Genomic DNA, 21,586 nt, shown 5'->3' on the forward strand with positions numbered 1-21,586 from the left:
AATTTTCTCAAACTCTGGATTTTGAGTGGATTTCACAGGGATTCACTGCATTAGACAAAAATATTTGCAGGTTTTTCAAGAAATGAAATAATCCTTTTTCTGTCTGCCTGCTGCTGAGATGGCTAAGGGACAACTCCAAAGTTTACTAGAGGCCCTTAAAATATTGAAAGGGTACTTTGTGTGATTAAACCTTTGGCCTTTTGATCTTTCTGAAATTTTATCAGACGGTCATCTTTTGGGGCGCCTAGGTGTCTCAGTCAGGTAAGCCTCCGACTCTTGATTTTGGCTCTGGTCATGATCTCAGGGTTGTGAGATTGAGCCCCACGTTGGGCTTCATGCTCAGTGTGGAGTCTGCTTGTCCCTCTCCCTCTCCCGCTGCCCCTCCCCCTGCTCACACTCAATGTTCATGCTCACTCATTCTCTCTCTCAAATAAAAACATAAAATCTTTAAAAGGGTCATCTTTTTTCTCTACTGTGCCTTTGTCAGCCATTTTTTTATTTTTAGCATCTTTTGTTATCTGGAGAGGCTGGGTATTTTAGGAATCATCTAGGCCTGGTTCCTTTCCCTTTTAGCTATTTCCTCAATTTCTCTCTCCCCTCTTGCATTTTACTACAAAGGACAAAAGTGAACCAGACAGCACCTTCAACACATCACTTGGAAATGTCCTTAGCTATATATCCAGTTATATCACTGATAAGTTCCGCTTTCTTTCTTTCTTTTTTTTTTTTAAGATTTTATTTATTTATTTGAGAGAGAGAGAATGAGAGAGAGCACATGAGAGCGGGGAGGGTCAGAGGGAGAAGCAGACTCCCTGCCGAGCAGGGAGCCCGATGCGGGACTCGATCCAGGGACTCCAGGATCATGACCTGAGCCGAAGGCAGTCGCTTAACCAACTGAGCCACCCAGGCGCCCAAGTTCCGCTTTCCATGTAACTATAGGACACAATGTTGCCAAGCTTTCTGCTACTACATAAGAAGGATCCCCCTTATTTCAGTTTCCAACACAGGCATACTCCATTTTATCGCACTTCATTTTATTACACTTTGCCAATACGGCTTTTTTTTTTTTTTAACAAATTGAAGGTTTGTAGCAACCCTGCCTTGAACCAGTTCACCAGTGCCATTTTTCCAACAGTATTTGCTCTTGTAGATTTCAAATTTTTAATTATTTTGTTGTAGTGCTTTGACTTGATCAATAAGCTTTGATTTTACTATTGTAATTGTTTTGGGATGCCACAAATTGTGCCAATATAAAATGGTGAATGTATGGGGCGCCTGGGTGGCTCAGTCATTAAGCGTCTGCCTTCAGCTCAGGTCATGATCTCAGGGTCCTGGGATCGAGCCCCGCATCAGGCTCCCTGCTCAGTGGGAGGCCTGCTTCTCCCTCTCCCACTCACCCTGCTTGTATTCCGTCTCTCGCTGTGTCTTTCTCTGTCAAATAAATAAAAATCTTAAAAAAAATAAAAATGAAAAAATAAAATGGTGAATGTAATCGATAAACGTTGCATGTACTCTGACTGTTCCCCTGTCTCTCTCTGTCTCCTCAGACTTCCCTATTCCCTGAGACACAACAATACTGAAATTAGGCTAATCAACAACCCTACAGGGGCGCCTGGGTGGCTCAGTCGTTAAGCGTCTGCCTTCGGCTCAGGTCATGATCCCGGGGTCCTGGGATCAAGCCCCACATCAGGCTCCCTGCTTCTCCCTCTCCCACTCCCCCCTGCTTGTGTTCGCACTCTCTCTATGTCTCTCTGTCAAATAAATAAAAATAAATAAAATATTTAAAAAAATAACCCTTCAATGGCCTTAAGTGTTCAACTGAAAGGAAAAGTCATGTCTCTCACTTGAAATCAAAAGCTAGAAATGATTAAGCTTAGTGAGGAAGGCATGTCAAAAGCCAAGATAGGCCAAAAGCTAGGTGTCTTGTGCCAAACAGTTAACCAAGTTGTAAATGCAAAGGAAAAGTTCTTGAAGGAAAGTAAGAGTGCTACCTAGTGAACACAGGAATGATAAGAAAGTGAAACAGCCTTATTGCTGATATGGAGAAAGTTTTAGTTGCCTGGATAGGGAATTAATCCAGAACATTGCCCCAATTCTCTTCAGTTCTCTGAAAGCGGAGAGTGGTGAGGAGTCTGCAGAAGAAAAGTTGGAAGCTAGCAGAGGTTATTTCATGAGGTTTAAGGAAAGAAGCCCTCCCTATAACATAAAAGTCAAAGTGAAGCAACAGGTGCTGATGTAGAAGCTGCAGCAAGTTATCCAGAAGATCTGACTAAGATGATTAATGAAGCCATCGGTAAACAGATTTTCAGTGTAGATCAAACAGCCTTCTATTGGAAGTCTATCAGTCCTAGATGGCTAGGACTTTGATAGCTTAGAGAGGAAAAGTTAATGCCTGGCTTCAAAGCTTCAAAGGACAGGCTATGACTCTCTTGTTACGGGTAGGGCAGCTGGTGACGTCACTTGAAGCCTATACTTGTTGGCCATTCTGAAATTCCTAGGGCCCTTAAGAATTATGTGAAATCTAATCTGCCTGTACCTCAGTGGAACAACAAAGCCTGGATGACAACAAATCTGTTTGTAACATGGTTTACTGAATATTTAAGCCCATTGTTGAGACCTACTTGCTCAGGAAAAAAGATACCTTTCAAAATATCACTGCTCATTGACAATGCACCTGGTCACCTAAGAGCTCTGACGGACATGTATAAGATTAATGTTGTTTTCATGCCTGCTGACACAACATCCATTTTGCACCCCATAAATCAAGGACTATTTGTGACTTTCTATTTAAGAAGTACATTTTGTAAGGCTTATAGCTGCCATCGATATTGATTCCTCTGATGGACCTGTGAAAAATACATTGAAAGCCTTCTGGAAAGTATTCACCTTTCTGGATGTCATTAAAAACGTTTATGATTCATGGGAAGAGGTAACTATACCAACATTAATAGGACTTTTCGGAAGAAGTTGACTTTGGCATAGGATTCTGAGCCTCAGATGATGGATGACTTTGAGGAGTGCAAGCAGAGGAAGTAACTACAGATATGATAGGAATAGCAAGAGAACTAGAATCAAAAGTGGTGCCTGAAGATGTGACTGAATTGCTACAATCTCATGATAAAACTAGCAGATGAAGAGTTGCTTCTTATGGATGAGCTAAGAAAGTGGTTTCTTGAGATCAAATCTACTCCTGGTGAAAATGCTGTGAAGGTTGTCAATATGACAACAAAGAATTTGGAATATTACATTAACTTAGTTGATAAAGCAGCAGCAGTTTTGAGAGGATTGACTCCAGTTTTTATTTTATTTATTTACTTATTTTTAAAGATCTATTTATTTGAGAGAGAGAGCTCGCATGGGAGAGGTGGAAGGGCAGTAAGACGGAGAGAGAGACTCAAGAAGACTCCCAGCTGAACGTGGAGCCCAACGCTGGGCTCCATCTCATGACCCTAAGATCATGACCCGAGCAGAAATGAAGAATTGGACGCTTAACCGACTGAGCCACCCAGGCACCCCATATCCAGTTTTTTAAAGAAGTTCTACTATGGGTGCAATGCTGTCAAACACCATTGCATGTACAAAGAAATCATTTATGAAAGAGTCCATCAGTGTGGCATTCTCACTGTTGTCTTATTATAAGAAATTGCCACAGCCACCCCAGCCTGTCACAACCACCACCTTGGTCAGTCAGCAGTCCTCAGCATCAAGGCAAGACCCTCCACCAGCAAAAAGGGGACAACTCACTGAAAGCTTAGGTGGCAGTTAGAATTTTTTAGCACTAAAGTTTTTAAGTTAAGGTATATACAGTGATTTTTTTTAAACATAATGCTATTGCATGCTTAGTAGATTATAGTGTAAACATAATTTATCTGCCCTGGGAAACCAAAAATTTCATTTGACTTGCTTTATTTCAATACTCACTTTCTTGTGGTGGTCTGAAACTGAACCTGCAATATCTCTAAGGTTCATGTTCCTCATTTCCTTCTGAGTCCTTACCAGCAGCATCCAGATTAAGGTCCAGGTGTCTATTAAAAAATCTATTCAAGGCAAGTTAGACTTTCCCTATCACGCTTCTCAAAATTCTCATAGCTGCTACTCAATATCCAATTCCAAAGCTGTGCTCACGTTTTTATTGTTAATGCGGCATCCCAGGTTCAGGTACAAAAATCCGTATTAGTTTTCTAGTTTTCTAATGTAACAAATTATCATCTTAAAATTTAGCATCTTAAAGCAACACAAATTTATGATTTTACGTTTCTTGTTGGTCAGGAGACTGGGTGTAGATTAGCTGGTTCCCCTTTTCAGGATCTAACCAGACTGAAATCAAAGTGTCAGTTGGGACTACAGTATCTTCTGAGGCTTCAGAATCCTATGCCATGCTCACTGGTTGTTAGAATTCAGTTCCTTGTGATTGCAGGACCATTTTCTTGCTGGTTGTTGGCTGGAGTACACTGTCTGTTTCTAGAGGCCACCCCTTGGTCTTTGCTGTGTGCCCCCACATAGGCCATTCACAACATGAAAGGAATGTTCAGGGCAATCTCAAAGTTCTGCCTACCACACTAATTTGTTTATTATATAAATAAAGGACAAATACAAATTTTTATCTTAGTCTTTTATGCTTTATACATATTTGTTTCTTTTAGTGGTTGCCCCCTCTGATACATTTTAAGTCTACATTTCTTCAAGAAGACCAGTGAGTACTCTAAAGCAATGATCTTAGCAAAAGTCAGTGGGTGGGGAGGAGGGGTGATGTAGAAAGACAATACTCAAAACTGAAATTCTACCATGACATTACTTTCTGTTGGTACTTCCCAGTTGGTGAGGAGAAATGTAGCATGTGAAATTAGGGATTTTCCCCTCCATTTTACTTTTCTCCTAAGTTTAAATGATACATAGAGAGTAAAGAATTCCAGAGTTTTTTCTTCTGGTTTTTTGAAGCTGTCTTTGAAAGCAGGGAACAGGCATATATGATTTCTATTTAGATAAGTGGTTGACATGAGCCAGAGGCCCAGAAAGGCAATTTAGATTTGTGTTTGTTTTAGTTTCTCTTCTCTCACTGGAAAAGTAAAATGGAAAAGTTGACAAGTATTAAGCATTGCTCCAGCTTCAATAAAAATGTTTAGACACGTGCTGTTTTCTATCTTGAGGCAACATCCAATTGAAACTTCACTGAGTTTTATCTCTTTTTCTCCTAAAAAAAATCCCAATTCTTCCTTAATCTTTCCTAACTATATTAGGCAATAATGTTTTCCCCCACTATCTGATCTATCGATTCTTACACCCTAATGGAAAGAAACTAATGTATATATTTATTTAGGGAGATTAGCTTTTAGTCTTCTAGAGTTATAATAGTGCTTTTATTGTTTCTACTTTGAATATATCTGTCTTGGTGTCGGCCATTCTGGGTCAGTAGTTAAAAAGAAGTAATTTCACGTTATTTGATGTGTCCTCTAATTATTGTGATTATCATTTTGGATTTAAATGCTTACGAAATTAGAAGTTGAGAGAAAAACAAGGGATTGCTATCTTGAATAATGGGTTTTTAAAAAGATTGTGTTATCAATGCACAAATTCTAATTTTACTAACATCTAAGTTATATGGCATCTTAGATATGCTTTGGCTGTTTGAGGAGGGAAGATCTTAGACTTTAGCCATAGATTTTGGTTTTTGTAGTCTTACAGATTTTTTTTTTTTTAATGGGAGAAGTTAACTTTTAGAAAACAAGTCTTTTTTTTTTTTTAAGCATGTGTTACCTGAAGTTGGGGCTTGGTTCCTTCTGACAATAACAAAATTCAGACAGCTTCATGGGACAAAGAAAAGCAATGCTGTCTTGCTTTTGTCGAGTTTAGTTTTTTCTCTTTTAAACAGTGTTATTGATGCATAATTGAGATATATAATAAACTATACATATTTAAAGTATACAACTTGGTAAGTTTGAAATATGTGTGCATCTGTGAAACCATCATCACAATAAAGGTAATGAACATATCCATCATCCCCAAACATTTTCTCATGTCCCTTTATAATCACTCCCACATGCTTCTCCACAGGGCAATGACATCCTCAGGCTAACTGAACCACTTTCTCTAACTATAGATTCATTTGCATTTTCTATTATTTTGTACATATGTAATCATAAATCATGTACTTTTTTTGTCTAGTTTCCTTTACTTAGCATAATTATTTTGAGATACATATTGTTGCATGTATCAGTAAAAGTTCATTCCTTTTTATTGCTGATTAATAATCCATTGTGGAAATATACTAAAATCTATTTATCCATTCACCTGTTGGCAGACATTTGCTTGTTTCCAGTTTTCAGCTATTACAACAAAGCTGCAATGAAGATTGCATGTAAGTCTTCATATAGATATGTGCTTAAATTTCTACTGAGTAAATAACATGGAGGGGAATGACTAGACCATATGGCAAGCTTGTATTTAATTTAAGAAACTTTTAACAAATATTTTTCCAAAGGGTACCATTTTACATTCCCACTAGCAATGTATGAAAGTTCCAGTTCCTCCACATCCTTGTCAATACTCAGTTCAGACAGTCTTTCTCATTTTAGCCATTGATATCTATGTAACAGTGTCTCATTGTTTTAATTTTCATTTTCCTAATGACTAACGATGTTGAGCATCTTTTCATATGTTTGACATCCATATACTTTCTCTTATGAAGTGTCTATTCAAATCTCTTGCCCATTTTTTTTTAAATTGGATTATTTTCCCATTACTGACTTTGATAATTATTTTTCTGGATAAAAGTCTTTTATCAGCAGATATTTTCCTTTAATATGTGGCTTTTTTTCATTCTTTTAATAGTTCTCTTCAAAGAGCAGAGGTTTTAATTTTGATAGATTCTAATTTACCATTTTTTATTTTATGGATCACACATTTGATTTTGTATCTTTTTTGGTTTTAGGGGTAAAATTTAGTGACTCATCAGTTGCATACAATACCCGGTACATTACATCAAGTGCCCTCCTTAATGCCCATCACCCAATTACCCCATCCCCCCCACCTGCCCTCCAGCAACCCTCAGTTTGTTTCCTAGAGTTAGGTGTCTCTTATGGTTTGTCTCCCTCTCTGTTTTCATCTTATTTTTCCCTGCCTTCCCCTATGATCCTCTGTTTTATTTCTTAAATTCCACATATGAGTGAAATCATACAGTATTTGTCTCACTCTAACTTATTTCACTTAGCATTATACTGTCTAGCTCCATCCACATTGTTGCAAATGGCAAGACTTCATTCTTTTTGATGGCTGAGTAATATTCCATTATATATATATATGTATACACACCACATCTTCATTCATCTGTTGATGGACATCTGGGCTCTTTCTATAGTTTGGCTATGGTGGACATTGCTGCTATAAACATTGGGGGTGCATGAGCCCCTTCAAAACACTATTTTTGTATCCTTTGGATAAATACCTAGTAGTACAATTGCTGGATCATTGGGTAGTTCTATTTTTAACTTTTTGAGGAACCTCCATACTGTTTTCCAGGGTGGCTGCACCAGTTTACATTCCCATCAACCATGTAAGATGGTCCCCTTTTCCATTTGATATTGTATCTAAGAAAACTTTGTCAAACTGATTTTCTCCTAACTTAAAAAAAAAAAAAATGGCTTCTGGGGCGCCTGGGTGGTACAGTTCATTGAGCGTCTAACTCTTGATTTCTGTTCAGGTCTTGGTCTCAAGGTCGTGAGATTGAGCCCCATGTCGGCCCTGCATCAGCTCCATGCTCAGTGAAGAGTCTGATTGAGATTCTCTCTCCCTCTTCCTCTGCCCCTCCCATTCGTGTGCTCTCTCTCTTTCTAAAATAAATAAACCTTTTTAAAAATGGACTCTGAGGTATTATTGTATGCAGAAAAGCTTATTGAAAATTATTTTAAATTTTTTATTAAAAATTCTAGAACCTAGTTCTTAAGCTTCTAAGGTCAATTTAGTTATTTTATTATACTTGTAGAAGATTTTAATAGTTACTTTTAAGGAGTTCTTTGGATGTGTAATCACATTTTCAAACTTTATTAATTAAATTTTCTTAAATATTTTAAACTGCACTCATATAATTAAGAGTAAATTTTCTAAAAGTATTTCACGAGCACATGGGCGGCACAGTTTGCTGAGCGTCTGACTCTTGGTTTTGGCTCCGGTGGTGATCTTGGGGTCGTGAGATTGAGTCCTGTGTCAGATTCGCTCATTTCGGAGTCTGTTTGAGATTCTCTCCCTCTCCCTCTACCCCTCCTGCTTGTGCTCTCTTTTTCCCTCTAAAATAAGTAAATCTTTAAAAATAAAAGGTATTTCAGTTGTCTGACTGACCAAAAAAACCTTCCTGAGTATTTAAATAAATCTGATGAATGAAAACTTGTAAGTATGCCAAGATTTAAGTTCTCTTAGATGTTTCAGTGACATTTTATACATTTTAATATACAAGTCTGAACTCATTTTCTCAATTATATTATTTAAATTGGCATCACAAAGTATATCTGTTATTCTATCTGACCTATTTCTGTTTAGAAACAGCTAAAATTCCAAATACATACAGATTCTTTAATTTTGTTTTTTTTTTAGGATTTATTTATTTTAGAGAGGGTGTACATGAGCAGGGGGAGGGGCAGAGAGAGAGCATCTCAAGCAGACACCCCACCCAGCAGGGAGCCCAGCCCAGGGCTCAATCCCACAACCCTGAGATCATGACCTGAGCTGAAATCAGGAGTTAGATGCTTAGCCTGAGCCACCCAGGCACCCCACAGATTCTTTAATTTTCAGAAATAACTAATATATGAGCTTGCTTTTCTTAAACTTTTTATAAACTTCATTGTGAATCTTTTTGGGTTAAAAGATAACTTACAGTTTTGGAGGTTGCTTTCTCAACTCATGGTTTCTTAATGACCAAAGATGTCCTTAGCCAGGATGGTGAGTGGCTCTTTGCCCAAAACTAGTGGCACACACAGAGCTCTATTCTGTAGTTGCTTTGTTCTAAAACAGGGTAGTCTTACAGCCCTATTTCCTTAGAATCAACTTAAACACACCTAATTCATTAGTCTACCCCCCAGACAGGTTATTAACATGACTTGATTGGATTCAGTTAATCTGTTTACTATTTCATTCTTTTTGGAATCACTTTTCTGTGCTTCCTATTTGTGAGTGACACAAATCCCTCAGGATTAAGATGACATCTGTTAGAATCCTTTCGTGGCTTTGTCTGGCACAGTTTTAAGGTCATGATAGTTAATACTTGTGTTAACCAAAAACACAGTAATGATTCTGGTTATGTAATATAATTAATTTTTCTTATTTGAAAGTCTTCCCTTAAACTTATTTATGTAACCAACAACACTCAAGGAAACAAACGTGAAGAATACGGTTAAGTTTACTGTAGAGCAGAACCTCTTTGATAGTAAAATAATTCCAGTCATACATCTGTACCCCAGGTTATCTAGTACTGTGCCTAAAGAAAACAACTGAAGTAATACACTTTTAAGAATTGTCATGACAGAGGCGCCTTGGTGGTTCAGTCAGTTAAGCATCTGCCTTCAGCTTAGGTCATGATCCCAGGGTCATGGGATTAAGCCCCACATTGGGGAACCTGCTTCTTCCTCTCCCTCTACTGCTTCCCCTGCTTGTGTGCGCGCTCTCTCTCTCTCTGTCAAATTAAAAAAAAAAAAAAAAAAAGGATTTTCATGACAAATTGTTTCCCTTATCTGTTGGTTGACTTCAAGCTTCTTTTTCTCCACTTTTTTTTCATCCTTCTACTTATGCATTTCTTTCATTCCTTTGTCTTCTCTTTCCTTTCAGAACTAATGATCTGGAAAACCATAGTAAAGGTGAATAAAAGTAACAGAAAAAAATGATGATGATGGTAAGCAGTTGCCAAACATGGTGATAGACAATTTAGAAGGTATAGTGTTGTTTGATTTTTAGAAAGCTGCTTTAACATTACATTAAGTTTTGATTTGGGCGATTAGAAGGGTGATGCAGTTTTTAAAAATCTTAGTCTTTTTCTAGCAAATTATAAATTATAAATATCAAATCTATTCTGTTAGCTAGATAATATTGCTTTAGAAAACAATGTTTTCTAGGTTTTGGAGTTCTAACAAGTTCCAACCAGAGATGCGTAGAGATCCTACTACACTGAATGGACAAAAACTTTTTAATAAAAATTAAGAGGATTAATAAAATATAATTCAGCCTGATCGAGTCAAGCAACAGAAGTATAATTAGTAATATTTATAGATAGAAAAGTCAAACACTGAAAAAATTCTGTTGTAAGTTACTTTTACTTTTTCATTTTCTTATAGAAAATAATTATATTTTAAAAACCTATTTCTTTAAAAATAAGTAAAAATCTGTATCTTAAGATTTAAAACTTTGTGTGTGTGATACAGATCATTTTCTTTACAATGCATAAGGTATAATCATAAGCAACTTATTTTGTCCATCACCTTCCTTCCTTCCTTCCATGAGAGAAGTTCTTCTGTTGCCTCTATATAAAAAATTCAGGTCTGGGGCACCTAGGTGTCCGAGTCAGTTATAAGTGCCTGACACTTAATTTGGCTCAGGTCATGATCTCAGGGTGGTGAGATCAAGCCCCGGCATCGGGCTCTGCACTGGGCATGACGCTAGCTTAAGATTCTCTCTCTCCCCTCTCCTCTGCCCCCTTCCCACACTCTCTCTCTCTCAAAATAAATAAATAAAAATTAAAAATAAAAACTCGGGTCCATAATTCTCTCCTTACAGTCACTAATAACTACAGTCACTCAAGTTGAAAATACAGTGTCAATTCCGTAATTAAAAGTGCCTAGTAAGTATATTAATCAACACTTCAGTCTTCATTCAAAGCTAAAACTATTCCCTCCCCTAGCTACGAGGCTGTGTGCTTGACTCTTCTTTTTGTTGCTTATCTCCTCACCCACTGGCAAGTTGCTTTATCTGATCCCATCAGGATTTAAACTAGGGGCAGGAAGAAAGGTAAAGAGGCAAACAATTTTTTTTACCTGACCTGTAACTCTTTTTGAACTTGGTATGTTCTTAAGGCTGACTCTTTCTCTTATGTGTACTTTTGTGTGTTCTTCAGAGACCTTTACTGGAGCTATACTTCCTGTGACATTTTAAAAAAATGATTCTTCCTATGAGCCCTACTGAATTCTTTTTCCTCTTCCTTCTCCCCCTTCTCTTCCTACCCCTTAATCCTTTCTGTTCATCTCTCCTCCCCTTCCCCCACCTTCCCCCTCCTGGAGGTTCTCTGGGAACTCAAGAGGTACTCTGAGTAGGGTCGTTTTTTTGTTTTGTTTTGTTTTGTTTTTAGATACCTTTCCTGAGATATAATTGACATATCATAAAATTTACCCTTTTAAAATGTACCTTCAGTGGTTTTTAGTATAGACACGGAGTTGTTTAACCATTACCACAACCTAAATTTTGTAATATTTTCATCATCTGGGTAGGATTTTGTTAGCTCCAAGCTGGCCTTCTGTATGGGCCTGCTTATTTACACCTTCCCATCCCAAATACAGCATGCTTCATCACTCTGAATCTCATGTGCCCTCTCCTCTTTAGCTTCTGTGTCAGAGTGAGAGCCTTTAGATTTAGAAGTATCTAGTATTTTTAGGAGCCTTTAGATTTAGAAACCTTTAGATTCCTAAAGTATCAGGTACCAGTCTGTGGTGTCCTCCCTATGGCATCCCTAATATCAGGGAAGCACTCATAATGGTCCCATGGAGGCCTCTTTTACCAGCTAGAGGTCAAACAAAGGCACCTTCCTATACTATACCCCTCCTGTTTTGGGAAGGAGGCATGAAAATCAGTACAGCTATCTTAAAAGAAATTCTTCGTATGCAATTTTCTCTCTACTCTTTTTATCTTTATATGTATTCTCAGACATATTACTTTGGAAATTTGCTACAGGGTAGACTTTCTCACAAATCCTGTTGGTATCTGATTGCTAATAGTATCTTGATGCGACTGTTGAAACTTCAAATTTCATGCAGTGTTTTCTGTAGAAGATAATAACTCAGATGTCTCTTAGAAAGCAATGCATCTTACTATTTTTTTTAAATGTACTATCATTTAATAAAGTGCATAAGAAACAGTTTTTTTGTGGGGGAAGGGTGCCTGAATAAATAATCAGTTCTGTGCAAGCTAAGTAAAAATGCCTTTGACTTTTTCTAAGCAGTATCTTACATCTTCCCTTTTAACTACTACATTGTGCATTTAAGTGCACACCCCTCAAGGCAGATACTAAGCATAAAATGCCATAGTAAACATTTGAAAAGGAAAGTAACAAGACATGGCTGTCCTCATTTGTAGCTGGAATTGCTTTTTTTCAGTCTGGGTTAAAGTATCATAAATGTAAATTTAAAAAAATATTAGCCATCTTCGTTAGTTGAGTAAACAAAGTCAGCTTTTGTCTGAAACAGCTGTTTTTTAATAGGTTAAGTTTAAAATTTAATGAAGGATATAATTACAGAAAATAAGCATTTAACATTTTCCACTCCCTCTAGCTTCTTTTCCAAACCCATCTGCTTCTGCCTACCAAGAGATATACATTATGCACATTATACTTAAATTGGTTGGAATGGGTAGAAATCTTAGTGATCAAGAGCAATTTTCTTTTCAAGAAATGTCAGTGTAGGAAACTTTATATAGATGATATTAAGTAGCTGCATTCCCCCCTTTCACGATGAAAGTAGGATTATTGTGCCCCATTAGAAAACCTTAAAATTTGTCATTCTATCACCCACTTAATTGAATGCCATTGAAAAAATTGACCCTACAGAAATGTCCCCACAAAGGCACCCTTCTGATTTTTTATTAATTCATCCTTTATAGAGTTAGATTACAAAGCATGTTTACAGGAATACCCTTTTTCCCCATTATAAACCCCAAAATGGCATTATTATTATTATTACTATTCCCATGTCACAGATGGAAAACTGAGGTTTAGAGGTGAAATGACTTTTCCAAGGGCAAATGCTAAGTTGGCAGCAAAGCTGGGTCTAGAAGTAGTTAAGTCCATTCAGTACAAAATTTATAGTTATACTATATATATCAAAGATAGAGAAATCAATTAGTGAATGGAAGAAATGTGTTCCATCTTATTTCAGCTTCATGCACCGTGGCCGTAGGAGCTCCTGTCCTCTTATTACCTGGGATGGATAGGATGAAGCCTAGAACTATAATCTGAAAGGCCTTCTGTTCAATCTGGCTGTTTTGATTTTATCATCTGCATTTTGCTGCCTCCTGGGACCTTGAAGTCTCTGTCTTCTCCCATGAAATAGTCACCACCTGTTTTCCGGTTCAGGCTCTGAAGCTGACCTTATGGGGCTAGGGCAAGTCGCTGTTTTGAGGTTTTTTTCCCTCCAATCCCTTTATCCTCTATGCATTTAAGATGTAGGATGATATCTAGATTGGAGTCCATATGGAGAAATGAGGTAGCCAGGAACCTCAGTCTCTCATCACGGATGTCGAACTTCCACTATTGCACGTGCAGTACAAGTTGCTGATGTGTAGCCCACCTGTTACCTTTGTTTCTTAGGTAATATGCACGTGTCACTAGCTGAGGCCCTGGAGGTTCGGGGTGGACCTCTGCAGGAAGAAGAAATATGGGCTGTATTAAATCAAAGTGCTGAAAGTCTCCAAGAATTATTCAGAAAAGGTAAGTCTTTTTGTCTTTTTCTTGCTTGCTTTTTTTTGTTTGTTTGAGTATCAGGTGGCTGAAAAACAAATAAGGAGGCAGAGTAAAGAAAGGAATACTTTTTCTTATCTTTCTTTGGGCAAAAAAAGCTCAGATCTTGTCTACCTTCATTTGAACATCTTCTTTGTCCCTGATATTGTGCTAGGTGCTGAAAATATAATGGTGATCCAGTCCAAAAATATTTGCCTGTCTGGTCTGGAGCTTGTAATCCAGTGCAGAAAATTGCTATTAGTTAAAATACTTATATAAGCAAATATAAAAAATGCAACCATGACAAGAGCTACGAAGGAGAGGATTCAGTGACTGTGAAAACCCCTAATAGGATTTGACCTAGTCATGGGGAAGAAAAGGAAGGTTCCCTGAATAAGTCACCTCTGAGCTAAGAAAGAAGAAAAGTTAACTGGAGAAGGGGAAAACGTTCCCAGCAGAGAGAGTAATATGTGCATCCCTGTAACGCTAAATTAGGATAATGTAGGCTGAATAACTAGTTTGGCGCTTTCCTGTAGAGATGATCACCTGGTCCAAATGACTGTTGGCATTTTGGAGCTGGAAAAGTTAGGGAGTCACTCTTTGTCCAAAAACATTTAATACTATACTGAAAGGTTCCACATGAAGATGGTGTTTGCCATTTAGCCCGCATGGCCAACACCTATTTAGAATAATAGGTAAAGAAATCAACCTTCATCTAAAAGAAGAATTAAACTTTAAAATTGATTTGAGTAATTTAGTCAGACACAATAAACATTTCAGAAATGGGGGAAGATTTGAGCATATAATATAGTTTCTTGAAGTATGGTCTCTGGTTGAGTAGCATCACCATCACCTGAAACTGGTTAGAAATGCAAATAATGTGGGTCCCCACTAGACCTACTGAATACGAAACTCTAGGGGTAGAGCCCAGCAATTTGTGTTTAACAAGTCCTTAAGGATATTTTGATTCATGTTAGAGAATCATTAGACAATGTTATTGCTGAAGACCACGAGCCATGGGAACCTTTTGGAAGGTGTAGAGGTGACCACTCACTGAGTATAAGAAGGTCTAGAGCAGAGAGGAAGAATGTTTGGAGACAGATGGTAAAGCTTTGTTGTCGTTGCTTTTATTTTCTAATCCAGGGACAGGAATTTGAAACAGTGTTGGGGCCCTCCCAATTCTGCTATAAACTAGGTTTTTTAGATCTTTGATTAGAGTTAGGATTACTCTAAAGAAAATTTATTCATTTTATCTAATGCCACTTACCTTAAATCTAGCTATTTTAAGTAGACCTTGTCTTTGTTTGCTTCATTTTCATTTTTCAGAAAATTTGGAAGTATGGGCATTCTGGAGTATAGAGCAGTAACCATGCTCCAAAGATGTTGTTGAAGGAAAGATATGTTGGTGGCGTTCTTTAGTTAGCTAACAATAGTCCGTTTCATATTCAGGAAAACAACTGTTGCCTGTAAGGTTTTGTGTGGAAGATCCCAATAAGTAGAGGATGAAGCTGTTGCCCTTAAGGATTCACTCAAATCAGACAAGATGCGTGTGAAGAGTTTACTACTTCAAGAACCTGTGCCAAATAAATGATTGGGGCAATAAGTCCTACAGACGTTCAGAGGAGGGAGAGATAATACCTCTTTTTATTATACTAATGGCAGGATCACTGCCCTGGCCATGACTCATACAAAGTATCTGGCACACTGCAAATACCTAGGGGTTTTTCTTCTTTCAAATTTTGTAATGTTGATAGAGACTGAATGTCTGAATGTAAAGTACTTGTCATTAAGATACAATTACTGCATAGCATATTGGCACATTATAATGGAGAGACTTACTGGATATATGAAGTGTGAGGCATTTAGGTCTTAAACACTGTCCAATGGGAGCTGGATACCATAAGGCCTTCAATCCAATTCACAGGGAAACATCAGTAATATAGAGAAATTGAATTTGGCTTCTTTGGCATTCTGGAAATTACCAACTATTACAATTGACAGTTGGAAATTTGTATTTATTTGGAGGAAATTTATGCTTATTTGATTTTTTTTTTATCTGAAATCTCTGTAGATTTTCATTCCCTGGTTTGATAACATGGCATCTTTTTGGCCCAAGTTCTTCTCCTGACCGTTATAACAAATTGAAATAAAACAATTATTAGCTTGCTTAGTTTGTGAATGAATGGTGTTGGTCTTGGTTTTCTAGTAGACACCCTTATGAATAACAGTAGGAATGTTAGGGGTGGAAATGCAAGTAAAATACAATGGTCTCTAAGAAGTTTGTTTTTCTAAAATGTATTTTATTCTCTTGGTTTTGTCTTTTTGTGTCTATTATATAAACCTTAGTTTTGGTTCTGATGGAGGATGGTGTTTCTTCCCCTATCTTCTTGAACTTGTATGTGGCTCCTGTGTCTTTTTCAGTATATAAGTTCAAGTATGAGCTCCTATGAATACAAGGCTGGAAATAAGCATTTCCACTGGGGGATTATTGAACACAAATCAAGAAAATGATGTTTCTTAATCTTTTTGAGCCTCCCAGCAATTTTAGCCTTTTTTAAAACAAAATTATTGTGGTTGTTATTCATAGAATAATGATATCTAAGCATGACCTTATTGAAAGACACCATATTTAAAGGAGTTTCTTTTCAGAGAAGGAAAAATATAGAACTTTTTGAAAACTATAATTCCACACATTTAGATGATGGTGATACTGATAATTGGTTCTCCTTTTATTACAAGTTTCTTAGTTTTATTGTTTTATGATTGTTAAAATGTGCAATCTCTATGACTACCTTTTATAATTTTTAAAGATTTTGTTATGGCCTTGTATATGGTCTCTTTTGTAAAATAGTCTGTGGGAATTTGAAAAGAATGTGTATTTTCTATTTCTAGGATATAAATTAACCTTGTTAGTGCTTTTAAAATTTTTCTGTAACCATATTAGTTTGTATACTTAATTTGTCGAATTCATAGGGATAGTTAAAATTTCCCATTATAATGATGTCTTTCCCTGTCTTCTTACTACTGCCAACATATGTTTTCATGCTATTTTATATGATACATATAATGGCTAATAACTAATTTAAATGGACTGGATATTTTATCAATATAAAATAACTTTTTTTCCTTTTTACTGTTCATTGACTTAAAGTCTATGCAGTCTGCTCTTTAATATTACCACCTCTGCTTCCTTTTCCTTGTCATTTACCTAGTATCTTTTCTCCTTTACTTTCAAATCATCTGTATTAAAATTTAGGTATCACTTGTAAATAGTAGACAGCTGGATTTTACTTTTTTGCTTATTTTCTTCTAAAGATTTTATTTATTTGTGAGAGAGAGTGAACGAGAGAGAGAGAGAGAGAGAGCATGAGCTGGGGAGGAGCAGAGGGAAAGGGAGAAGCATACTCCCTGCCTAACAGGGAGCCGGATGCACAGCTCCATGTGGGGCTTAATCCCAGGCCTCCAGATCGTGACCTGAGCCGCAGGCAGACACTTAACCAACTGAGCCACCCAGGCACTGCCCTCCCCCCACCCTTTTTTTTTCTGCCTATTTTTTTAATTAGGAAATTAAAATGGCAAATGAAATAAAAGTTCTGGAAGAATTTCATTAAGGGTCCTTTCATGTTATGACACTCAACTGTATGTTTCTTAATCTACTTTATTAATTGATTGGAAGGCATAGCTAATGTCAGAAAGTATATATTCATTTAAGATTTAGCTTTTACATCATGGATGAACTCATGCAAGAGCTGAGTGTTCCTAGATAATAAGAAAGCACTGCCATTCTCATGTGCTTTCTAGATCATCTTTAGAACTGAAATTATTGCTGCCTTGAAAATTTAGTTTACAGTATTAGTTCCCCAAAACAGTGATTTTTTTTTTCTTAGTTATGGAACTGTTGCTCTTTGCAGAAAACAGATGTTTTGAATCTAAGGGATTTTAAGGTATTAGAGTGGATGATTGGTTGTTGCTAAATTTGCCTCTTCATGACTAATCAGAGAAAAAGAGATAATCTCCTTTACTGAGGCAAGAATATAAATCCCTTTATATGTAGTCATTTCTGGTTCCCTGTTTATTAAATAAGATAATAATTAATGAAATTAGTAAATTAAATAAATAGTTAAAAATAGAATAAAGCATTTTGATAAAATGCTAAAAAACAAGCAACATTCACTGTCTAAATAAAAACATTCAAAGAGTTAACAGCAAGTATCCTTGGAAAATTAAGAAGACTGTTACATTTCTTATTCTTTTTGGGAAACAAATTTGAACAAGGTTGCAGAGAGCAGGGCATATAGCCACCTTTGGCGGTATTTCATTGTAAACACTTGCTTATATGCGTGAATGAAAACAAATTACTACAGATATCTGGGACAAATATCAAATAAATTTCTCTGTTCCTCACTTCTTGAAAAGTGTTTTAAAAAGTAGAATTTGTGGATACCTTTCTGGAAAACAGTCATACTAGAGAATTGTCTGTTATTTTATTATCAAAATTAACTGAAATGTAAATTTTTTTCTTTTTTTTATTAGTGCAGTTGCTTTCATTAATAAATACTCTCAGGGAGGGCACCTGGGTGGCTCAGTTAAGTGTCTGCTTTCAGCTCAGTTCATGATCCCAGCATCCTGGGATCGAGTCCCACGTCAGGCTCCCTGCTCAGCAGGGAGTCTGCTTCTCCCTTGACCTCTGTCCTTCCTCCCTGCTCATGCTCTCTCTCTCTCAAATAAATAAATAAGATCTTTTTAAAAAAAATAAAAAGGAAATACTTTCAGGGAAATTTTCTTGCTACTGAAAGGGAAAAATAACATACAAGAAATACATAAACTCAACCACAAATACATATATATTTTTATTTATGGAATCAAACTCTTTGATCTGGAAAGATCTTAAAACATTTCACCTGATCATTTTTAGAGATAAGGGAACAAGGCCCGGTTTAAATGACTTATAAGAATTAATGTTGGCAGGAGTGCCTTCGGCTCAGGTCATGATTCCGGGGTGCTGGGATCGAGCCCCGCGTCGGGCTCCCTGCTCCATGGGAAGCCCGCTTCTCCCTCTCCCAGTCCCCTTGCTTGTGTTCCATCTCTTCACTATGTCTCTCTCTGTCAAATAAATAAATAAAATCTTAAAAAAAAAAATTAATGTTGGCAGAGCAGAAATAATATAACTATTTTAAAACAAGTCGTTATGAGCAATAACTATTTAGAGCCATAAAATTACTTCATTATACATGACAATAAAGTTTTAAAATTGATAGCCTTTCTATAAGCATAGCAACAGAATGTTTAGAAAAATAATATCAGGGGACAAAAGTGACATCATTTCAGATTCTACAGATATTAAAAGAATAATAAGGGAAAGTTATGACCAAAGCTGTTGAAAAAATTGAAATGGAAATTTAAATTCAATGTTGAAATTGAAATGGACACCTTAAAAGACAAAAACTACCATATGCCATAGTTCATTCAAGAACGAGTAGACAACCTGAATTGCCCTATATCTATGAAGATGAATGAATGTATATTTCTAAATGTTCCACAAAGAAAACCCCAAGTCCACGTTGCTTCGCTAGAGAATTCTAAAAATTTATGGAAGAAATAATAGCAATTCTTTATCAAACACCTGAAGAAAATTGAAGAAAAGCAAATACTTCCCAACTAATTCTGTGAGGTCAACATTAATATCAAAATCAGACAAAGACATTGATGAAAATAAAACTATAGACCAATATATCTCATGAACATAGAGGCAAAAAAAAATTTTTTTTTGAGAGAGAGCATGAGAGCCGGGGGAGGGGCCGAAGGAAAGGGCGAGAGAGAATCTTCAGCAGGCTCCACACTCAGCACAGAGCCCAAGGCGTTCAGTCTTAGGACCCTGAGATCATGACCTGAGCCAAAATTAAGAGTCTACTGCTTAACTGACTGAGCCACCCAGGCACCCTTCTTAAAACATTATTAAGAGAATGACAGGAGAAGTCACAGACTGGGCAAAAATATTTGTAAATGATGTAACTGATAAAAGGCTTATATCCAGAATATATAAAGAATTCTCAAAACTCAGTAGTAAGGAACAAACAAACCCCCAAAATGGGCAAAAGATTTGAATAGCTAGTTTTCCATAGAAGATATACAGATTGCTAATTTCAAATAACTTGAAATTATTAGACTTCAGGGAAATACAATATCATTAGTCATCAGAAAGATGTAAGATTACAGCCACAAAGAGATATTAGTTCACATCTATTAGAATGCTTAAAATTTAAAGGTCAACCATTCCAGGAATTGGCAAGAACTTGGGGGGAACTGGAGCTTTCATATACTGCTAGTGGGGATATAAAATGATCCAGTTTCACATTTTGGAAACAGTTTTAACAGTTTCTTGAAAAGTTAAATATACATTTATCATACACACTCCTAAGTACTTAACCAAAAGAAATTAAAACCTGTGTCCATAACAAAGCCCTGTATGTAGATACTCATCTTAGCTTTATTTGCAGTAGGCAAAACCTGGAAACAAACCAAATATCCATCAACGGGTGAATGGATGAACAAATTGTAGTATGTCCATATAACGAAACAATACACAGCAATAAAAAGGGGTAAACTATTGATACGTGCAGCAGTGTGGATTAATTTCAAAATAATTATGCTGAGTGAAGGAAGTCAGACAAAGAAAACATACTGTATGATTCTAATCTAAAACTCTATAAAGTATGCAAACTAAACGGTAGTAATAAAGCAGATTGGTGGTTGCTTGGGGATGAGAGGTTCAAGAGGGATAGAATGCAGGGATTACAATGTGTATGAGAAAACTTTTGGGGAGTGATGGATATGTTTATTATCTTGACTGATAATAGTTTCACAGTGTATTCATATGTCAGAACATCAAATTTTACTCTTTCAGTATATGCAGTTATTATGTGTCATATTATGCTTTAATAAAGCTACTTTAAAATATATCAAATTTTTCTAAAAATTATTGTTAAATTTAGAACTTAGCCTTTTTTCTTAATTTGAAATTCTTTTTTTTTTTAACTCTTGTGGTTTTTTTTTTTTTTAAGATGTTATATATTTGAGAGAGAGAGCGAGAGCACAAGCAGGGGGAGGGGGCAGACGGAAAAGCAGACTCCCCGCTAAGCAGGGAGCCCGATGTGGGGCCTGACCCCAAGACCTCAAGATCACGACCCAAGCTGAAGGCAGATGCTCAACCGACTGAGTCACCCAGGTGCCCCCAAACTCTGTGTTTTCAAAAGAAAATATTTTCCAATCAAATGCTGACCCAGACTGTCTTGGTTTATTTTTCTCTTTATTGGTCAAATAGCAGAAGTAGATTCCCCACCTTTAAAAATTAATTTCATCAAATTCTTAGAATCATCTAATAAGTATATCTAAATTAGTGTATAAAGTTTAATATATTAAAGTGATTAGAAATACAGGGAGGGAGTTCAAGACACTGAAAATTTTATTTATTTATATTTATATGTATATATTTTTAAGATTTTTATTTATTTATTTGAGAGAGAGAGAATGAAGAGAAAGAGAGCATGAGAGGGAGGAGGGTGAGAGGGAGAAGCAGACTCCCCGCCAAGCAGGGAGCCCGATGCAGGACTCGATCCTGGGACTCCAGGATCATGACCTGAGTTGAAGCCAGGCGCCCAAGACACTGAAAATTTTAAAAACAGGCAGTGTTATGGGCTGTATTTTGTTCTCTCAAGAGTCCTGTATTGAAATCCTAACTCCTGATACCTCATGATATGACTGTATTTGGAGGTAGGGTCTTTAAAGAGTTAATTAAGTTAAAATGAGGTTATTTGAGTGGGCTCGAATCCAATATGACTGATATTTTACTAATAAGAAACTAGGACAGACGAACACAGAGCAAAGACTGTGTGAGGACACAAGAAAATG

General features: G+C 36.6%; 1 protein-coding gene across 8 annotated transcripts in view; it reads left to right on the forward strand.

Moving 5' to 3' along the window:
* PTPN13 (protein tyrosine phosphatase non-receptor type 13) overlaps nucleotides 1-21,586 on the forward strand; it is a 203,675-nt gene that overhangs the window by 38,983 nt on the left and 143,106 nt on the right. For all 8 annotated transcript variants that reach the window (XM_036096776.2, XM_036096777.2, XM_078068905.1 and 5 more), the window contains exon 2: nucleotides 13,550-13,669. In XM_036096776.2, coding sequence (XP_035952669.1) covers nucleotides 13,555-13,669 — 115 coding nt within the window. In that variant the 5' untranslated portion in view covers nucleotides 13,550-13,554. The remainder of the gene's footprint in view (nucleotides 1-13,549; nucleotides 13,670-21,586) is intronic.

Source organism: Halichoerus grypus, chromosome 3 (genome assembly GCF_964656455.1).
Source record: "Halichoerus grypus chromosome 3, mHalGry1.hap1.1, whole genome shotgun sequence".
In the NCBI taxonomy this organism is placed as follows: domain Eukaryota; kingdom Metazoa; phylum Chordata; class Mammalia; order Carnivora; family Phocidae; genus Halichoerus; species Halichoerus grypus.